A 21,318-nucleotide genomic window follows, 5' to 3' on the forward strand; every position below is an offset into this window, starting at 1 on the left:
TCATGGTAACACTTTAACCTCTTAAACACAGTGTCCTTGCTCTAGACTGGCTGACAAGGTCAATGGAAATTCAAGTGAGGTAGCCAGGGCAGTCTACCTCCATTTTGCAGTTGGGGACATTGAGACTCAGAGGTCAAGGTGAGGTGACCATGTCCATTAACCTGTGGGTGGCAGAGAGTGGAAACCTATCAGGTCTCCTAGGTCCAGCTCTTGTCCCATTCATGAACTTTAGAGGAAAGGGCCTTTCCTCATAGAGGATCAAGGCCCCTTCCTCTCACACCCTGGGACTGACTGACTGGGACTGACTGATGTGTGATAATGTTTCCTGAGTGTCCTTCCTTTTCCTTGCACCCCTCCCCACTAAAGAAGCCACCTGGTGACATTGAACTGGCCTCCACGAAAATCCAGGCCTGGTGGCGGGGCACGCTGGTGCGACGCACACTACTGCATGCGGCCCTCAGAGCCCTGATCATTCAGTGCTGGTGGAGGCAGGTGCTGGCAAGGCTGCAGGCGAAGAGGCGGCGGGCGGCACTGGAGCTCTGCACACGGCAGCTATGGGCAGCAGTCAGGCTGCAGTCCTGGGTCCGCATGTGGCGCGTCCGCCGTCGTTACTGTCGTTTGCTCAATGCTGTCCGCATCATCCAGGTCTACTGGCGCTGGAGAAGTTGCCATACCCGTGGCTTTTTCCATGGCAGCTATGAGCTCACAACAAGCCAGCTGAGTCTTGAGCTTGACATCTTCCTGGGATCACAGATTTGCCGAATTACAGACTGCATCCCCTTCCCAATAAAGAACTGACCAGGTCTGCTCCAACTATGTGTCCGTAGTTCTCTATTAAACAAACTCTGAGAGATCTTTGTCTCAGCAAAGGGTTAGGGAAATGAGGACAGGTACCTGGCATCTCACAGGTCAGCTCTGAGTAGTCAGCCGGCTTGTCTGGGGTCCTGTGGGGAGAAGGATGTGACAGCCCCATGCTGGAGGAGCAGGGCTTGTGATAGATTGGCAATGTCGGCCATAGGTGAGGGGGTTGGGGTTGCAGAGCCACCAAGAAGGTCAGCTCCAGGGAGACTGGTTCCTGCTGTGGTGTGCGTAATGGCACCCCCTGTGGCCATGCAATATGGAGGCCTGTGCCATTCTTGGCTCTTAATCCTCCAGCCTCTTCCCTTACCACTTTGAGCAAGTTCAAAAGCCCTCCCTGGGTCTGCATAACCCTGCATAGTCTGGCCCTGGCCATCTCATCCTCTTTATGTTCTCCCTGGCTGCTCTGCTATTTAGCAACTATCCCAAGCATGTTCCCATCTGAGAACTTTGCCCTGCTGCCTGCTCTCCTAGGCTCATCGGCTTCTGTATGGAGCTCCCACTCTATGCAGGTTTGTCTCCGTGCAAAGGCACCCTCTCCAGCTCCTCAGTCTGCCTTCCTGTTTTCAAAGTCCTCATCACTACTTGAGCTTGTCTTACCCTATTGTCTATTTTCTTTTTCTTTCTAGAGGGTTGCCTCCAGGACAGCAGGATTCTGGGGTCAGTGCTGTGTTCCCAGGGCCTAGAATGGGACTTGGAACATTGTGGTTCCCTCTCTATGTATCTACACATATGTACAGGTTCAGTAGCCTTATCTGAAATGCTTAGGAGCAGAATAGCTTCAGAGTTCAGATTCTGGGGGATGTTGGAATATTTACTTTTTACTTACATATTCAGCATCCGTCATCTGAAAATCAAAATCCAAAATTCTCCAACAGCATTGTCTTTGAGCTTCATTTCAGCACACAAAAAACTTCCGATTTAGGAGCATTTTGGGTTTTGAATTTTTAGATTGGGGTACTCAATCTGTATATATTTAGATATCCAAACTACCCAATCCAGAGCCGACCTCCTGCATCTGGCTCTTACGCCACGGGAGGCAACATTCCTCTCCCTTAGTTATTCCTGGGCAGGTACCAGAACACTAGGGACCACCTCTGCAGCTTAGAACTCACCACATTATGCCAACCAGCCAACCCTAACGCTTTACCCTGCCCTACCTTGCCTTTCCCTCGGAAACTCAATTAAGACCACGACCTCAGATCTCCCCTTGCTTCTTCCTCTGCCACCTCACCAAAGCCTGGAGCTTCCCTTGTCACCCTACATGGCATGCCGCCCACTGTAAGAACCAGGTCCTGTGAGTGTAATAAACTTAGTTTTCTTGAGTTTCTTTTTGTCTCCGCTTGTGGCCACACCTGACTCATTAAAAAAAAACAGGAAGCAGGGCCGGGCACAGCAGCTCACGCCTGTAATCCCTGCACTTTGGTAGGCCGAGATGGGCAGATCACAAGGTCAGGAGTTCAAAACCAGCCTGACCAACATGGTGAAATCCCGTCTCTACCAAAAATACAAAAATTAGCCAGGCGTGGTGGCACGTGCCTGTAATGCCAGCTACTTAGGAACCTGAGCAGGAGAATCGCTTGAACCTGGGAGGCGGAGCCTGCAGCGACCCAAGATCACACCACTGCACTCCAGCCTGGGGGACAGAGTGAGACTCTGTCTCAAAAAAAAAGAAAAAGAAAAAGAAGAGTGTGTGTCTGTGTGTGTGTGTGTGTGTGTGTGTGGTCTGTAAGTTTGAAGTGATCTTCATGCAATGAATGAGACTAATCATTTTTAGATTAACCACGTAAGATTAACCACTGAACTAAAATTAACAATTCGGTGATATTTAGCAGATTCACAATGTAAAGCAATCACCATCTCTATAAAGTTCTCAGACATTTTTATCACAATAAAAGAAAATCCCATTGATATGGTTTGACTCTGCATCCCCACCCAAATCTCATCTTGTAGCTCCCATAATTCCCATGTGTTGTGGGAGGAACCTGGTGGGAGATGATTGAATCATAGGGATGGGTCTTTTCCGTGCTGTTCTCTCGACAGTAAATGGGTCTCACGAGATCAGATGGTTTTAAAAATGGGAGTTTCTCTGCACAAGCTCTCTCTTTGCCTGCTGCCATCCAGGTAAGATGTGACTTGCTCCTCCTTACCTTCTGCTATGATTGTGAGGCCTCCCCAGCCAAGTGGAACTGTAAGTCCAACAAACCTCTTTCTTGTATAAATTGCCCAGTCTCAGGTATGTGTTTATCAGCAGGGTGAAAACGGACTAATACACCCATATTCATTAAACTACCATTTTCCATTATCTCCAGCCCCTGGCCATCCCCAATCTGCACCTGTCTCCATGAATTTACCTATTCTAGATTTTCCACATAAATGGAATTATACAATATTTTGTGTCTGGCTTCTTTCACTGAACATAATGTTTTCAAGGTTCATCTATGTTGTAGCATATATTATTACTTTTTATCCTGAGTAATATTCCATTGTATGGATATGCCACACTTTGCTTATCCATTCATCGTTGATGGACATTTGGATGTTTGCACCTTTGGCTCTCGTGAATAAACCTGTTGTGAATATCTAGCAGCTACATCATTTTACATTCCCTCCAGCAATGTACAAGGGTTCTGATTTTTGTACATCCTTGCTAACATTCACCATTTTCTCTTTTTTAAAAAAATTATAACCATTCTAGTTGGTGTGATGTGATGTTTAATTGTGGGCTTGATTTTGCATTTCCCTAATAACTAATTTTGCTGACTTAGGTGCATGGTCTCCATTTGAATACCGTCTTTGGACAAATGTATATTCAAGTCCCTTGCAATAATTTTCATTGGGTGGTTGTTTTATTTTTGTTGTTTTAATAAATATTTATCTGATGAATGAATACACGATTCACAAGTCCATCCAGATCTTAGATCTGTGACTTAAGCACAGTTGAAATCCTACTGCCTAGAAACAACTATCCCACCATCCCTGAATGATTCTCTCAGCCAGCCACCCTAGATCCCTCATACCCAATAGGCATGTTGTTCTCAGCCTCAGTCTGTCTGTGTTATCGTTTCTCTCTGGCAGTGTTCCCAAGTGTGTGAGTGTGTCTGTGTGCACAGCGTGGTGGGGCAGGGTCTGTTGTTGCCCCTCCACTTCATGGGTGCATGCTGCTCTCTTTCTCTGTAGGGTTTTGCCTGTCTCTGTCTCTGCCCACCTCTCGTAATGTTGTCTTTCACTCTGTCTCTTCCATTCCTCAGTATCTTTCCCTATTGGCTTCTATTCCCTCTGTCTACTCTCTGCTGATGTCATGTCTCCTTCCATCTCTTGGACTCACTGGATTTTCTGGATCTGTAAATGACTGGTAAAGATGATTATTTCACCAGCCAGTCCTCAGACGATCAATTTGCTTTTCTAAATTATGATGACCCTTTGTCTCCAATGGCCCCACAACCATGGGATGGAGAAGCCTTAGAGAAGGTACCAACGTGGTTGCTCCTGCATGATGGAGGCATGACTCACTCAGGCTCATCAACCCAGAATGTGCAAGTGCTTAGAGGAATATCAGAACACTTGATGCATATGGTCACTTAATGCATATGATTGGTTCAGGGCTGAGCACGAGACCCAAACCAGGCCAATAAGCCTCAGCTTTTGTGCTGTCTTGGAACTACTGGGTTTGCTAACTATAGAGATTATGTAAGCAGAGCTGCTGAGGGCACCACACAGAAAAAGCTTGCTGAGAATGAAGCCAACTGAGGAAAGTACAGTCAAGGGATGGAAAGGGAGGGACTAAGTCTAGCCATGCCTAAAGCTTGCCTAGCTGTCCTACTGGAAATTTTAATTTTGTGAGTCAAGACACCCCCATTTTCACTCAGGTCAGTTTGCCAGGTCAGATATCTAAAGAGTAAGACATTTCATTGGATTAATAAACAAAGAGGGCTTAATATCATATGAGCAACATTTCAGGAAGTGGTTTCAAACACTGGTTTTTGAATGAGAAACTTGACAGAAGGTGTGCCTAGGGAGTTCTTGACAGTAATCATGGAATTGCCTCTCAATTTATACACACAGAAGACCAGAACATTTCTGTAATGCAGAAAACTACAGTGAAAGGGAATCTTCTGTGGATAAATCAGCTCATACCTAGAATCAGAATGGCCAGAGGGTAAATCAAAGGTGGATTGGTCACAGCCCAGATTACTGGGCCCTACCTAGCACTTCTGATTCAGTGTATCAGGATCCCAGGATGTGTGTTTCTAACAAGACTCCTGGTGATGCTGTGGCTGCTGCTCTGGGGCCGCCCACCCTAAGAACCACTGGGGCGGAGCCTAGATATATCAGGATGAAGGTGGCTGTGAGTGACAGCACAACCAAAGAAGCAGTGGTTTCAATAAATGAGATTTTTTTCTCTTTCCCATGTAAGTCCAGTATAGGTGATCCAGACCTGATATGGCACTCCACAGGGTGAGGAATCCTGGACCCTCTAATGTGTTACTCTGCTATGTTTTGCCTCCATTTCCAAGGTCATTATTGATTCAAAAATGATTGTTTCAAACTCAATAATTACATTCACAATCCAGCCAGCAACAAGAAAGGAAGAGCAAAAGCAAAGTGCACTCCTTATCCCTGACATTGCAAGTGCCACTTTGCCCACAGCTCAGAAGAACATAAAAGAAGATCTGAACAAAGGAGAGACATAGTATATTTATTGATAGAATTTCTTAACATTGTAATATTGTCGCTTGTCTCCACGGTAATCTATGAAACTCACATTCCAATACAATAAAATTAAGGTCAATTCTAATCAAAATCTCATCATGACTTATGGGAACTTGACAAACTAATGCAAAAAAAAAAAAAAAAAAAACGTATTGCAGAATTAATTTCCACAGTTCATTAAATCAATTTCGAAAACAGAATAGAAAAGTGTTCACAGACACTAAAATGTGTTACAAAATGATTAGTGTGAAATTGAGGCACTGTCTACTAAGACTCTAAGTGGGAAATAAACATTTATTTATGAAATTGTATGTTCACCCCATCCTCCTCCTTGATGCGTATAGCCAGGCAAGAGTTCTATCCCCACCTTGGCAGAAGACAGGTTTATTTACTAGATAAGTTGAACCAGAGAGCATCTGAATGCAGGGAATGCAGGCGTAGTTGGCGGCAGTGGTGAAGCACCATACCAAAAACCAAGGGAGTATGTGCAACTGTACAGGCTAAATAGAGAAGCCTCCAGCCCTCTCTCCCAAATCAGCTCCCCAAAGGCTTACAGACAGGTTTCATTATCCTACTCTCTTACCCAAGGTTCTGGAATTTCTATCTGAGAAAACTGAGACAAAAACAGAAACAGAAGAGAAGGGCTTAGAAGAAATATTAGAGACAAGAGAAAAGGTTAAAAACCACACACAAGCCAGGCACAGTGGCTCATGCCTGTAATCCCAGCACTTTGGGAAGCGGAGGTCGGCGAATCACTAGAGGTCAGGAGTTTGAGACCACCAGCCTGACCAACATGGTGAAAACCCATCTCAACTAAAAATACAACAAACTAGCTGGGTGTGGTGGCGGGTGCCTGTAATCCCAGCTACTCAGGAGGCTGAGGCAGGAGGATCACTGGAGCCCAGGAGGCGGAAGTTGCAGTGAGCCAAGATCGCACCACTGCACTCCAGCCTGGGTGACAGAGCAAGACTCCGTCTCAAACACACGCACACACACACACACACCCCACTAACAGCTATCATTAGTATTCTTAGACCCATAAGAGATAACAACAAATCAATAAAACAAGTATAGTGTACTATAAAAAAAGAATATTCAGAGGATGGGAATGACTCTTTAAAAGATATCAAAAACTACCAGAAAGTAGATCAAAAAGTTTAAGATGGCAAACGTAAAAGGACAAGCCTCTTAAAGCCCAGTCCAGAACTTGCATACTGTCATTCTACATTTTTCTATTGACCAAAGCAGGTCATATAGTCAAACTCAAGGCCAGGAAGACATATTCCATCACCTTACAGGGAGAAACTGACACAAAAAGATGGAATATAGTGTAGAAAATATTAGAAACTTCAAGGATCAATCTATGATTTGACTAATAGGATTTCTAAACGTAGAAAACTAAAAAAATTGAGGGGTAGAAATCATCAAAAAAGAAAAAAAAAGCAAATACAACAAAGTTTCCCAGTAAATGACATGAATTTTTAATTGACAAGGCTAAACCAGTGCCCAACACAATGAACGGTTAGCAAAACTAAAACACATCTCTAGGTATATCATCTTGTAGTTTCAGAACATCAGGGAAAAAGGAGATCCTAAAAGCTTCCAGAAAGAAAAAAAAATAGGTCACATTCCAGAGTGATAAAAGACATTGTATTAGTCAATTCTTGTACTGCTATAAAGAAATACCTTTAAAAATAAAAGGAAAAATAAAGAAATAACTGAGACTGGGCAATTTATAAAGAAAAGAGATTTAATTGTCTCACAGTTCTGCAGGCTGTCCAGGAAGCATAGTGACTTCTGAGGAGGCACTGGGAAACTTACAAACATTGCAGACAGTGAAGGGGAAGCAGGCACATCTTACAAAAGCAGGAGGAAGAGACAGAGAGGGAGAGGTGCCACACTTAAACAACCAGATCTCACATTAGCTCACTCACTCACTACTGCCATGACAACACCAAAGGGGAGGGTGTTATACCTTGAGAAACCACCCCCATGATCCAATTACCTCCCACCAGGCCCCCCCTCCAACATTGGGGATTACAATTCAACAGGAGATTTGGGCAAGGGCACAGATCCAAACCTCTAATAGAAAGTGTAACAAATTCCTCAATATCCTGAGAGAAAAATAATTTTCAAGCCTGGCAACATGGTGAAACTCCATCTCTACAAGAAAATTAGCCAGGCACAGTGGCACGTGCCTGTAGTCCCAGCTACTCCAGAGGCCAAGGTGGAAAAATTGGCTGAGTTCACCGAGCCTGGGAGGTCGCAGCCAGTGAGCTGTGATTGTGCACCTACACTCCAGCCTGGGTGGCAGAGAGAGATCCTCGCTCAGAAAAACCAAAGAAAAGAAAAAAAAGAAAAAAAGAAAGGAACAAAAAATAATTTTCTACCTAGAATGTCATACCCTCTTTTCCCCAGATGCTAGCACAATTGCATATGTTCTAATTCCTATTATGAATTCCTTATCCCATAGCATCCAGAGTGGTTCTGCATCCCCAGTAAAACTGTGCCTGCAACATGTGGGATCCATAAGTGGGACAGTCCTCACAGGGAAGAGGGGAAGGAAATTCCTAGGATGCTGGGGAGAGGGTACCCCAGAAGAATGACCAGGCAGCAGGCTTTAAGAGCAGCTACCCAGATTACAGAGTGGTGCAGGGGTCCATGAAAAAAGCAGAGTTGATGAATTATCCGAGTTTTGATGAAAAGTTGGGGATAAATTAGTACAAACTATGGCAATCAAGAGCTCCAGGAAAAACAGACAGGAAATGCATGAAAGGCTATGTCATAGCAATATGCCATGTTGCTAAGTCATGGACAGGATACATAATCACAATGATGGAAGTACTGAATACTTACTGAACAAAAAACTGTGATGCTATAATCATATTGAGAGGAGAGCAGAAGGATGGGAACAGGTAAATCTTCGCTTCATGAAAAGAAGTCAAGAGGTAATATCTAAAAGAGAAAATAAAGAATTTTCAATATAGCATGTTATTGAGGTAAATCATAGGAGAAATATACAGAAGAGTTAAAAATAGTTGTCTCAGCAATGGGAGATTCTTTTGGGAGAGAATAAGGCAGGAAATGCATACTGTCCTTTTTTATTAATTATAATTTTATAATTAATTTATAATTGTTTATAATTTTTATAAATGCTAGATTATAATTATTCATAATTTTTATAATTAATTTATAATTATAAGTTTTTTTAAACAAGGTACATGAAGTTCTTTTTTGTTGTTGGTTTTTAGTTTTGGTTTTGGTTTTTAACTTTTATTTTAGGGTCAGGGTACATATGCAGGTTTGTTATATAGATAAACTCGTGTCACAGGGGTTTGTTTTACAGATTATTTCATCACCAGGTACTAAACCTAGTACTCAATAGTTACTTTTCTGCTCCTCTCCCTCCTCCCACCCTCCACCCTCAAGTGGTCCCCAGTGTCTGTTGTTTCCCTTTGTGTCCATGAGTTCTCATTATTTAGCTCCCACTTCTAAGTGAGAATATGTGGTACTTGGTTTTCTGTTCCTGCATTGGTTTATTAAGCCACTATGCATTCTGGACAGCCTGCAGAACTGTGAGACAACTAAACCTCTTTTCTTTATAAATTACCCAGTCTCAGGTATTTTTTTCTTTTTTTTTAAAGGTATTTCTTTATAGCAGTGCAAGAATCGACCAATACAATGCCTTCTATCACTCTGATTCCTTTGTTTGTGGGATGTGACCTATTCTTTTTTTTTTTTCTGGAAACTTTTAGTATGTTCTTTTTCCCTGATGTTCTAAAGCTACACGATGACTTCCAATACCATGTTGAATAGGAGTGGTGAGAGAGGCCATCCTTGTCTTGTGCCAGTTTTTAAGGGGAATGCTTTCAGATTTTGTCTGTTCAGTATGATGTTGGCTGTGGGTTTGTCATACATGGCTCTTATTATTTTGAGGTATGTCCCTTTAGTACCTAGTTTATTGACAGTTTGTAACATGAAGAGATGTTGAATTTCATCAAAAGCTTTTCCTGCATCTATTAAGATAATCATGTGGTTTTCATCTGTAATTCTGTTTATGTGATTAATCACATTTTATTGATTTGCATATGTTGAACCAACCTTGCATTCCAGGGATGAAGCCTACTTGATCATGGTGGATTAGCTTTTTGATGGACTGCTGGATTTAGTTTGCAAGTACTTTGTTGAGGATTTTTGCATTACTCTTTGTCAAGGATATTGACCTAAAGTTTTGGTGTTGCCAGGTTTTGGTATCAGGATGATGCTGGCCTCATAGAACGAGCTGGGAAGGGATCTTTCCTCCTCCATTTTTTGGAATAGTTTCAGTAGGAATGACACCAGCTCTTCTTTGTTCATCTGATAGAATTCAGCTGTGGATCCTTCTTGTCCTGTGCTTTATTTGGTTGGTAAGCTATTTACTACTAATTCAATTTCAGAGCTCATTATTAGTTTGTTCAGGGAATCAATTTCTTCCTGCTTCAGTCTTGGGAGGGTGTATGTGTCCAGGAATTTATTCATCTCTTCTAGGTTTTCTGGCTTATGTGCATAGAGATGTTCATAGTAGTCTCTGATGGCTATTTTTATTTCTTTGGGGTCAGTGGTACATAACATCCCCTTTGTCATTTCTAATTGTAAATGTCTTATAAAAAATCTACATTAAATGTTAAAACACTTTAATGTAAAAGGTAGACCAGAGTCTAATAGAAAAATCTATGATGCTGGATGGAAAAGCACTTTATTAGAAAACTACAAAAGCAGAATTGTAAAGGGGCAATGGATTCAAGCATATCAAAAATTAAAGATAACTGTGGAAGGAAAGGCAACCATGAAAAAAGTTAACAGGCAGATGACAATCTGAGAAATGATATTTACACAATTTTTCCTCAACAGAGAATTGCCCAAGGAAGTCAACAGGAGAGCCAGATATTTGCTCTTTATCCATCAATTTTGAGCCTGGAAAAGGCACCCTGGCCCCTGGTCATAGTTGCCTTTGTGACATCATGGCCATCTCTTTCTCCACCTTTCCTGCCCCTGCCAAGGTCAGGGAACAACAACCAGAGGGAGATGATCACCTGAACCACTGCTCCAAACCATGGGCAGTAAATGCTGTGTAAGACTCAGGCACACACACTCCCCCACAGGTGGGGAGTTGTCCCATGGCCCAGGAAAGCACCAGGCCACTTCTTAGGACCCAGGCAAAGAATGGGGAACTGGACCTGTGGGGACTTTGCAGTCAGGCTGGTCCTCACCCATGCTCCCCCACACCCACATTCTGATTGCAGAAAGGTGGTCCAGATGAAGATGCAATAGAAAGACAGAGGAAGCGGAAGGTAGGTGGGGCCCAGGAGGGTGAGAGAATTGCAGATCATTGACTCTTTGACCCCAGAGTTCTTAGAATGGAGCTCCATCTCTGGTCCCACAGGGGTTGGCTCAGCATTGCCCTCTTATCCCCTCAAGCCCTCCCTCTCCTGGGTGAACTGAGTAAGGTATGAAGATAGACGGTAAAAGGGGAGGAAGCTTCGTGTGCACAGCCATGATAGGTGGGGCTCAGCACAGGAAGTGGAAAGGCCCAGGAGAATGAGGAGGGACTGAGACATGGTAGTGGAAGTCCACAAAAGTGAGGTGAGGGGAGACCCCGAAGGGCTGCAAGACATTAGGAGGCAGCATCGTGGCTGGGGTTTGGACCAAGACATAGGCCATAAATGCAGAAGTTCATGGATTCTTATAAGAATCCTTCAGTTCCTCACATCCTGGTCTTCCAGTCAGGTCTTCTGAACCAGAAAGTGTCTCCCCTAGTCCCATGAACCCAAGAAGTCCACAGATCAAGCATATCCCAATTTCATAGATGAGGGCACTGGGACTCTGAGGGTGTCCAGAGCCATGGACAGGACAAAAGTAGGGGACAAACCCCACCCAGGTCTCCTGGGTCCTCAAAACTGGCAGGGAGAGGGCTGATTCTTTAGAGAACCACCTGTGCTTGATGGTGATAAATTCACTGGGAGTCCTCTGCTTTGCTTGGCCAGTTGCTTGTTGCACAACTGCATCACAGAAAAAGGGTGAAGGCGGCTGGGAAGATCCAGGCCTGGTGGCGTGGGGTCCTGGTGCGCAGGACCCTGCTGGTCGCTGCCCTCAGGGCCTGGATGATTCAGTGCTGGTGGAGGACGCTGGTGCAGAGACGGATCCATCAACGGCAGCAGGCCCTGTTGAGGGTCTATGTCATCCAGGAGCAGGCAGTGGTCAAACTCCAGTCCTGCATCCGCATGTGGCAGTGCCGGCAATGTTACCGCCAAATGTGCAATTCTCTTCGCTTGTTCCAGGTCCCAGAGAGCAGCCTTGCCTTCCAGACTGATAGCTTTTTACAGGTCCAATATGCAATCCCTTCAAAGCAGCCAGAGTTCCACATTGAAATCCTATCAATCTGAAAGGCCTGGGGTGTGAACAAGCTCCACTGCCCCCAATAAATGTCTGACTAGGTTGTGTGAGTCTCAGTGATTCCCCTCACCACAGGGACCCCTGGGATTCATGTCCCACTCTTTCTCTCCTTCTCTACCTGAGGAAAGACTTCAGTGCAAGTACTTCCTCTTTCCCCTCTCCCTGCCCCAGCAGGGCCTATGGCCCCTGTGAGGACTGATGGTGGCCATATGCTGCTGCCTTTACATGCAAATTAGAAATTGCAGCCCAAGGTTGTCCTCGTGTTCAGAGCCAGATGTCCCACTCCACAGCCCTGGCATCATTCCTGTCTCCTGAGCTTGGAATCAGAAGGGTATGGGCTTCACCTTCCTGAAGAATCTGGGCACCCTCTTGGAAGACAGTTGTGTCTGAGGCCATGCTCTTTCATTCAACCATCAGAAGCCAACTGGGGCTTGCACAGGTTGGGTTTCTATTTGCCAAATCCCTCACGGAAGTCAGGCCATCAGGCCCTTGGAGCACTCTTTGGAGCAGTGTTGTCCAGGGAAAGCACAGGAGGCTGTCCTTAGTGACAACTGGGTACAAGGTTTGTGAGCCTCATGCTAACTTGGAGGTTGATGGACAGGAATGCCCCTTTTGGAAGCAGCTGATACCACGATCTTAAGGCACCTGAGCTCTGACTCCCTCCTGCCTCCTCAGCACCTGCTTCCCCAGGACCCTGAACACAAACAGGGCTCCCACCGCCATCACCACCTCCCTGTGTGTGGTACCATAACCAGGGACTTTGGCATGGACTGTGATGCTCCCAAACCCCCTGTTTTTCACCTCCAGTGATTTTGACTTCCTTCTGATCTCAGTCACCCACCTTAGATCATTGTCTCCCAAATGGTCCATGGAGAAGGATCACTTCTTAAAAATGTCCAATTCATCACAGACCAGTTCATATGTAAAACATTAAAAATGAATTATGAGAAAAATATATGGAAAAGTCATAGAGAACAAAAGCCTTATTTTTATTTATTAGAACACATAATATTGGATTTCAATTTGCTATAATAGTTTCTCCATGCTTATCCTCAATCTCTGTGCTGATCTCATTGGTAACAAACAGCTCATACGCTGGTTCTGGTCCACAGACCACACTCTGGGTAGCATTGCCCTAGCCCTTGTCATCATTCATCAGTGACTACAGCAACAGCATTCATTTCAACCACCCTGGTCTCTGATTTTTTTGTTGTTGTTGCCTTCTATCCTCTAGGGCAACAACTTGTGCTTGTGATTAGCATCTGAAGTGTGAGGCAGTCTTGTGGGACTGAGCCCCCCCAAGCTATGGGATCTGACTCTATCTCTACATAGATATTGTCAGAACTGAATTGAGATAGGGGACATCAAGCTGGTGTCCACTGAAGAATCTGTCAGAGAATTGCTTCGTGGGGAGAAATCCCCACACACTTCTTGGTGACCAGAGGTGAAATACTGTGCTGAGTATAGTTGGATGTATGATAGGATAAACTAAGTTTTTTGTTTTTCTATATCTTTAGAATAGCCAAAAAAGTGGACCAACCCAAATGGGTGAATGGTTAGACAACCTGTGGTATATGCATATCACAGACTTCTCTTCAGCTGTAAAAAGTGTTGACCTAAAAGGAAGAGGCTGAGGCACAAAATATAATTTAAAGAGTTTACTTGAGCCAAAGTTAAGACAGCTGCCTGGAAGACTCAGATGCAGGTAACCTTGGATATGAGCTCCATTTGGGCTTTGTTTCAATCAGGTTTTTAAAGGCAAAGAGAATATAGTTGGATCTTACATTTTGATTTAGTCTGACAGTATCGTTTTAGACCATTAGTATTAAATGTAACTATTGATGTGATTATATTTACACCTGTCATTTTATTATTTGTTTCAAATAAGTCTAATGCCCATTTTGTTTTTCTTCTTTAACCATCTTTTTTGTGTGTTAAATATTAGCATGCCATTTAAATTTCTGTTAATTTTTAAACTATTTTTAAATTGTTTTCTTAGTGATTGCTCAAGGTGTTGCAATGTTCATTTTAACTTATTCCAATTAGTTAGTTAGTTAATGTCCACATTAATTTAATTCTGGTTAAATATAGTGAATTTGCTCCAATATAGTTTCATTTTCTCTCCCAATTTTTGTGCTACTATTGTCATATATACTACTCTTATATATGTTATAAACCCCAAAATACAGTGTTTTAATTATTTCTTTATACAGTCTTATGTCATCTCAATAAATGAAAAGGAGAAAAGAAAAATACATATTTTATCAGCATTTTATAGTTACTGAAATATTTACTGTTTACAATGTACTTCATTTCTTTCTGCAGATTTGAATCATCTTCTGGTGTCATTTCCTTTCAGGCTGAAGGACTTGCTTTAGATTTCTTGTAAGACAGATCAACTAGCAATGAATTATCTCTGTCTTTGTCTTTATTTTGCTTTCATTTTTGAAAGACAGTTAAACCAGATATGGAATTCTGGGTCATAAGGGCTCCTCCCAGCCCCCAGCATTTTAGAGTTGCTATTCAATTGTCTTCTGGTTCCATTGTTTCTCATTAAAAGTCAGCCAGCTTCATATTGTGGTGTCCCTATATGTAATGTGTTCTTTTGCTAGCTGTTTTTAAGATCTTCTCTTTTTCTCTGATTTTTGGCAGTTTTAAAATTATGTGCCTGAATGTAGATTTCTTTGTATTTCTCTTATTTGGGGTTTGTGGACATTCTTTTTCTTTTTTCTTTTCTTTTCTTTCTTTCTTTCTTTTTTTTTTTTTTTAATTGAGACAGGATCTTGCTCTGTCACCCAGGCTAGAGTGCAGTGGCATGATCACAGCTCACTGCATCCTTGACCTCCTGGGCTCAATCAATCCTCCCACCTCAGCCTCCCAAGTAACTGAGACCACGAGTGCTTGCCATCATGCCTGGCTAATTTTTAAAAATTTTTTGTAGAGATGGGGGTCTCACCCAGGCTGGTCTCAAACTCCTGGGCTCAAGTGATCCTCCCATGTCAGCCTCCCGAAGTGTTAGGATTACAGGCACCAGTGGGATTCCCCATCTGAAGTCCCTGAGCACACTTATAATGGCTGCTTTAAAGTCCTTATCTGCTTATGGCCGGATGCGGTGGCTCACACCTGTAATCCTAGCACTTTGGGAGGCCGAGGTGGGCAGATCACGAGGTCAGGAGATTGAGACCATCCTGGCTAACATGGTGAAACCCGGTCTCTACTAAAAATACAAAAAAATTAGCCAGGTGTGGTGGCAGGTGCCTGTAGTCCCAGCTACTCGGGAGGCTGAGGCAGGAGAATGGCATGAACCCAGGAGACGGAGCTTGCAGTGAGCCGAGATCACCACTGCATGCCAGCCTGGGCAACAAAGTGAGACTCCATCTCAAAAAAAAAAAAAAAAAAAAAACGGCTTAAAGAAGCAGTGGGCATGCTACAGTAAATACATAAAGCCAGAAAACCCACCAGTTGACTATATCCTGTGGAAAACCCAATGGACATTTTGTTTTATGAATCAATAAAAAATGTACTAGTGAGAAAAGCACCAGCATCAATTTTTAAAAGCTTACTCTGGGCCAGGCACGGTGGCTCACGCCCACAAACCCAGCACTTTAGGAGCTTGAGGCAGGCAGATCACTTGAGGCCAAGATTTTGAGGCCAGCCTGGATAACATGGTGAAACTCCATCTCTACTAAAAATGCAAAAATTAGCTGAGCGCAGTGGCACTCACCTGTAATCTCAGCTACTCAGGGCTGAGACACAAGAATCAACTGAACCCGGGAGGCAGAGGTTGCAGTGAGCCAAGATCACACTACTGCACTCCAGCCTGGGCAACAGAGAGAGACTCTGTCTAAACAAAAAACAAAAAACAAAACAAACAAAAAAACCCCACAACAATGTGTTTCCCTATCGTCAGGAATTCTGGAAGAAATAAAAAGGAGAGAAAAGTTCAATGTGGTATCTCCTTGGTAGGCAAGGGCTACTAGTAAGAGATGCTTCTATACAACTGGTGTCAGTGAAAGCAATGCAGATAATAGGATCCTAAATTGATAGAGGCAGAAGCATACATCTATCATAAACCAGAAAGGTACAATTAATGTGAAGAATGGCAAAAGTGGGGTAGCAGTCACAGGTCTTGACCCACAGAGAGATCTGGAGATGGATGTGGTAAATCTAGGTGCAAAGCAGGTAGGCAGCCAACAAGCGTATGCTCAATATATACAACCAGAAGAAATCAAAGATAGATTGCCAGGAGGCTGAAATTCACCATCCCAATAGAGTCACAAGCATTTATCTGGTTTCTGTATCTGAACCAGTTTAAACATTATGCTTATTGATCAAAGGAGAGCCTGGGACCTCAGAAAGAAGGACTCTGCAACACAGTAACTAATGATTTACCCAGTTTTTCTGTATATATTATGTGACTATATACTAGCGAAAGGAAAAAGGGCACTGAGTCTGAGTTGACATTGATACCTGGGGATCCAAGGCATCATCAAGGGCCCCCATGTTAGAGTAAGGTCATATGGAAACCAGGTAATAAATGGAGAGCTGTCAGTTTTGAATCAGACTCATAAATGGCTGTCAGTTTTGAATCAGACTCAGCAGGAAATGTTTTGCAGCAGGTCTGGGTCATGGTGTAAGTAGCTCTGCCACTTGGGTCATATGAGCTGGTAGGTCTTAGAATATACTTCTAGTGGTGGTGGGAAAAGACGCCATATAAACTTAATAGCACACTTTATTGCTTGAATCATAGCACAGGTTCCTAGGATTCTGGAGCAATTCTATGCCACCTACAATAAATTACACACCTTTTGTCAAATAGCTCCCTGTGTGACACTGGGCTATGATAGAGATGATGTGCCCAACCATGGAACTCCAAGTGATCATGCAACTGGAAATGTCCATCATAATCTAGTTTTTGTCATATCCACAGGGTGAGTGAGCCCAGCATCAATCCATCATAAGACGGAAGTGGGATGTTCCTGACTGAACACGAACAGAGCTGGGGGAAACAAGAAAGCTGTGTTAGCAGGTAGCCCAGAGCTCCATGTCATCTACCACCATTCCATCAGTGCCTCTCCCTTAGCTTACACCTGCATGTGCATGGGGATTCTCTTATGATCAGATATTGGGAGAGGAAAATATTGATGTTGGTTCCTAGATAGGTTGACTCAATATGTGAGTACAAGGCAAAACTGGCCTGACACTGTAGTGTGGTCTCACTCAAGGCTGGTCTTAAAAGATGGAAGTGAGGAGAAGTCCTCCTAAAGAAGAGAACTTAGGGCAGTGGACTTTATCATCAGTTTGTGGGGAACTGAAGTTAAAATATATTCAGGTTCATAGACAGTGGTAAATGGTTTGGTCCATCGGTCAGGGACCTAGAAGGTAAAAGATTGGAAGATTAGGACAATGAGCTCTGTAGTAGAGGCCTGTGAATGAGCCTATGGGAATGTGAGTAAAGTGTAAAGATCTTTGTAAGACATGTTAGCACCTGCCAGGGAGTATCCATCATGGAAGAGGCACCAGGCCATCCACGAAACTGAAAGCTTGGCTTAATAGGCAGGAATCAGCCATGCTTATCTCCGCTGTGCCTTTTAACTTGTTTTCCATTATCATCTGCCTCTGGATTCCTCAGATCCAGTTGTTTTTTCCTAGGGCTTTGACCGGAAGCTTGGGATTGAGTTTGGGACAAAAATGTAGATCAGGAATGTTGCATAGACTCCTTATCACAAGCCAAATGCTAAGGTGCAACTGTGGAACTGAGTCCTTCTCCAACAAGGGAGAGAAAAGGATGTCTTCTGACATGCCCAGATAACTGGAGACTAAAGTTATGTTTTCTAGAATTTGGGTGCATGGAGCTTGGCTTTGGTTAGCTCCCTTGGTCTTACTTTCCCAAAAAGGAAACCTCTGAGTGATGGGCATCCTATTTATTCCCATCACCTGGCAGGATTTGCAGGATAATTGCTCAAAACTAGAATATTGATCCAGACTTTTACATTACCCATCCCCTTCTTCTTTCTGAACTGCAGCTGGAGATTGCTGGTTGGTTCACAGGAAAAAACAGGATTAGTCTACAATGTGGGTGAAAACTTAAAAACATTTAGTAAGTTTATAATTTAATGACAAATGTATGATAAGTTTTGGAACATAATTTCTCCTTCTCCAGTTCTCATTTTTGTTAAGAAACAAGTGATCATAGGACTGAGTGGTTTGCAAAATAGACTTTAGTTTTATATGTAGCCTTATTATTTGCATAAAGTGCAGCAAGAATAACTATTTCTACATAGGCTTTTTGGATTGGCTTTGATAGAAGTCTGTTCCACAAGGAATCTCAGATAAAACCTTTTAAAGCCAAGCCCAGCCACCAGTCATGGGTTTGTATCCTCAGATACCTGCAAGTTGGCTGATCCTCTCCTCTTAAGGTCCCAAGATAAGCTTGGAACTCTGGGACCTGTTAGAAAGTGACATTCTTTTTTTTTTTTTTTTTTTTTTTGAGATGGAGTCCTGCTCTGTCACCAGGTTGGAGTAGAGTGGTGCGATCTCACCTCACTGCAACCTTCACCTCCCAGGTTCAAGTGATTCTCCTGCCTCAGCCTCCAGAGTAGCTGGGATTACAGGTGCATGCCACCATGCCTAGCTAATTTTTGTATTTTTAGTAGAGATGGGGTTTCACCCTGTTGGCTAGGATGGTATCAATCGCTTGACCTCGTAATCCACAGCCTCAACCTCCCAAAGTGCTGGGATTAAAGGTGTGAGCAACTGAGCCCAGCCAGAAAGTGACATTCTTTACTGACCACAGGTCAGGAACCCTGTACAGGGACTGCGTAGATGAGGGTATGAAGCTGGTCTCCCCACTGGGCTTCTATTGACTCTGCAAATCAAGCTTGGCTCCTTAAAGGGAAGCATACCTTCCCTGTCAAATCCTTGGTAAAATAACCATTTTTTCCAATTGTGTCCTATTGCAAAAGAGAAATGGATTCTTATTGCACTGATGCAAACAACTGTATTGCCATAAGTTAAGAATACTCACAGACAGTTTCCAAATTCTAGGGGAACCAGGCAGAGAGAAACAAACATCCTCCAAATTTTGATTACAGGAATATACCTTGCTTAATTATTAAAGGCTGTAAGTAGTTCAAAATACGTTTCCTTGGCTCTGAGAAACAAAATAAGGATCAGCAATTTTCCAATCAAATGTCAAAAAGATTGCTTCAGCTTTCTGAGTTCGGTCCATTTAGTCAATTCTTGTTTTGCATGATATTTGTGAACATTTCAGCTCTTCCTAAGTCCTGTACTTTTTCTTTATCCCTATGTCACAATCTCCAAAGTTATCAGAAATCTGTATTTGAGAGCACCTGTCAGAGTCCTATAGCTTATTGTAAACTATCTTTTGAAAAGGATTAAAACAAGACAACAACTGTCTGTGAATAACAAAATGTCCTGGGTAGTTACAGTTAGAAACACAATTGACAAAGAAGTTTGGTTTTCTCTGTGGTTTACAATAATTTAACAACCTTAATTATGATTGATGGCATATACTCAGACACAAGAATTTTAGACATCCCATATAATGTTGGAACATATACTAGCATTCACCAAAATATAACCTAAAGAAGACTGAACATCATTTTGGCAATTCCATGTACCTAAATATGTCAAATAATTCATTTACCTCTTTTCTGGATGTTTCAGGGGCTCTCTGAACCATCCAAAAAGCCAGGCATCAGGAAAGACAATTTTGAAACTGAAGTTTGATTTTGGGAAGGCTATTAAATATGTTCAAAGTTTTAGTAAATAAATATAATAAATATAATGCATTAAAAATTGTCAAAAAAAAATACGTTCACAGTTTGAAACACTTGATATTGGCCAGGCCTGGTGGCTCACAGCTGTAATCTCAGCACTTTGGGAGGTTGAGGTGGGCAGATCACGAGGTCATGAGATCAAAACCATCCTGGCCAACATGTGAAACCCTGTCCCTACTAAAAACACAAAAATTAGCTGGGACGGTGGCATGCGCCTGTAGTCCCAGTTATTCAGGAGGCTGAAGCAGGAGAATCACTTGAACTCAGGAGGTGGAGGTTGCAGTGAGCAAAGATTGTGCCACTGCACTCCAGCCTGGCAACAGAGCGAGACTCCGTCAAAATAAATAAATAAATAAAAACTTGATATTTTGAAATAGAATTCCAGATTACCATAAACTATTTATTTTGCCAAAATGATGACTCCAAAATTTTAAAGAAGCAAAAACCTTCTATAACCCTTTACAAATTTTGCCAAAGAGCAGATTCGTGCCTTAAGAATACCTTGTGCTTTTATTTCAATGCTCCACTTACAGAAAAACCATATAATACTCTTTTGAACTTAGTCAGTATGTTCACACAGAGAACTCCTTTGCAAGATTAATTTCCACAATCCTTCCACCACTTGTTTGAACTTTCAGCTTTATCTTATCTAATTTAAAACAATTCTTTAACCCTAGGCAAAAATTTACATTTCCAAGCCTTATTATAACTGTAAAGGTAAACTGAGGCTGGAGCCAAACCGGGAACAAAGACACAAGGCAAATGGCAGTGAGAATAGCCTTTATTAGGACTCGTGGGCAAGGTTCCTCGGTCCAAAGGTGTGGGCCGAGGAAGTTGCGCTGAGGGAGGAGGGTCAAGGCTTTTTATAGCCCGAGAGGTAGGGAAGCTGGTTGTGCAAACAGGGCCTGGGAGGTCTTGAAACTACTAGGGCAGGAGTTGAGTAAGGGTCATGAGGAAGGGGTCTTTGGAAACTGTTAACGGAAACTGCTGTTTACGAACTTGTGGAATGCAGGTGAGCTGCAGGTCATGGGGGAGTGTGGTTGGCCATCCGGAACTCTGATGCATGTAAGTCTGCGGGTGTGTACAAGGGTGAAGGGAGTCTTTAACAAAAGGCCTGCTACGCCAAGCAATGCCGCCATGTTGGGTCTAGATTCCTGGCTAACATTCCGACCTCTTTCTGATAAGAAAATGGGGCGACGTGTTCCTCTGGCTGCTTCCTGCTGATATGGGTCGTCGTGGGGTTCTTCGGAGGTCAGAACTCGGGTATAGGGGTGGAGCAGCATCTGACTGAAAGTGACCTGGGAGACTTCTTTCATGTGGTCCTGGATGAAGCGGAGGACACAGGGAGCTATGAGTAGCAAGAAGCCAATGATTAATAAGGGGCTTAGAAAGGGTAGGACTTAACCGGCCACAGACAACTGCCACCACCTAAGTGAGGGCCTTGATCCGAGGTTTTTCTGGTGGAGTCTTTCCTGAATCTTTTCTAGAGTGAGGAGATTGGTTTCTACTAGTA

General features: G+C 43.1%; 2 protein-coding genes across 3 annotated transcripts in view; both read left to right on the top strand.

Moving 5' to 3' along the window:
* Positions 1 to 21,318, top strand: part of IQCF2 (IQ motif containing F2) — an 85,181-nt gene that overhangs the window by 35,373 nt on the left and 28,490 nt on the right. The window contains exon 4 of one of the 2 annotated variants that reach the window (XM_045386174.3): positions 367 to 2,188. In XM_045386174.3, the coding sequence (XP_045242109.1) occupies positions 367 to 798 (432 nt within the window). In that variant the 3' untranslated portion in view covers positions 799 to 2,188. Of the gene's footprint in view, positions 1 to 366; positions 2,189 to 16,933; positions 17,033 to 21,318 lie in introns of those variants that run through there. The other variant, XM_074032375.1, reaches the window with a different exon arrangement.
* Positions 4,207 to 12,131, top strand: IQCF3 (IQ motif containing F3). Its single transcript, XM_074030200.1, has 3 exons — positions 4,207 to 4,329; positions 10,854 to 10,901; positions 11,562 to 12,131. Exons 1-3 carry the CDS (start codon positions 4,207 to 4,209, stop codon positions 11,991 to 11,993), a joined length of 603 nt encoding a protein of 200 aa, XP_073886301.1. The 3' UTR covers positions 11,994 to 12,131.

Source organism: Macaca fascicularis, chromosome 2 (genome assembly GCF_037993035.2).
Source record: "Macaca fascicularis isolate 582-1 chromosome 2, T2T-MFA8v1.1".
Taxonomy (NCBI): domain Eukaryota; kingdom Metazoa; phylum Chordata; class Mammalia; order Primates; family Cercopithecidae; genus Macaca; species Macaca fascicularis.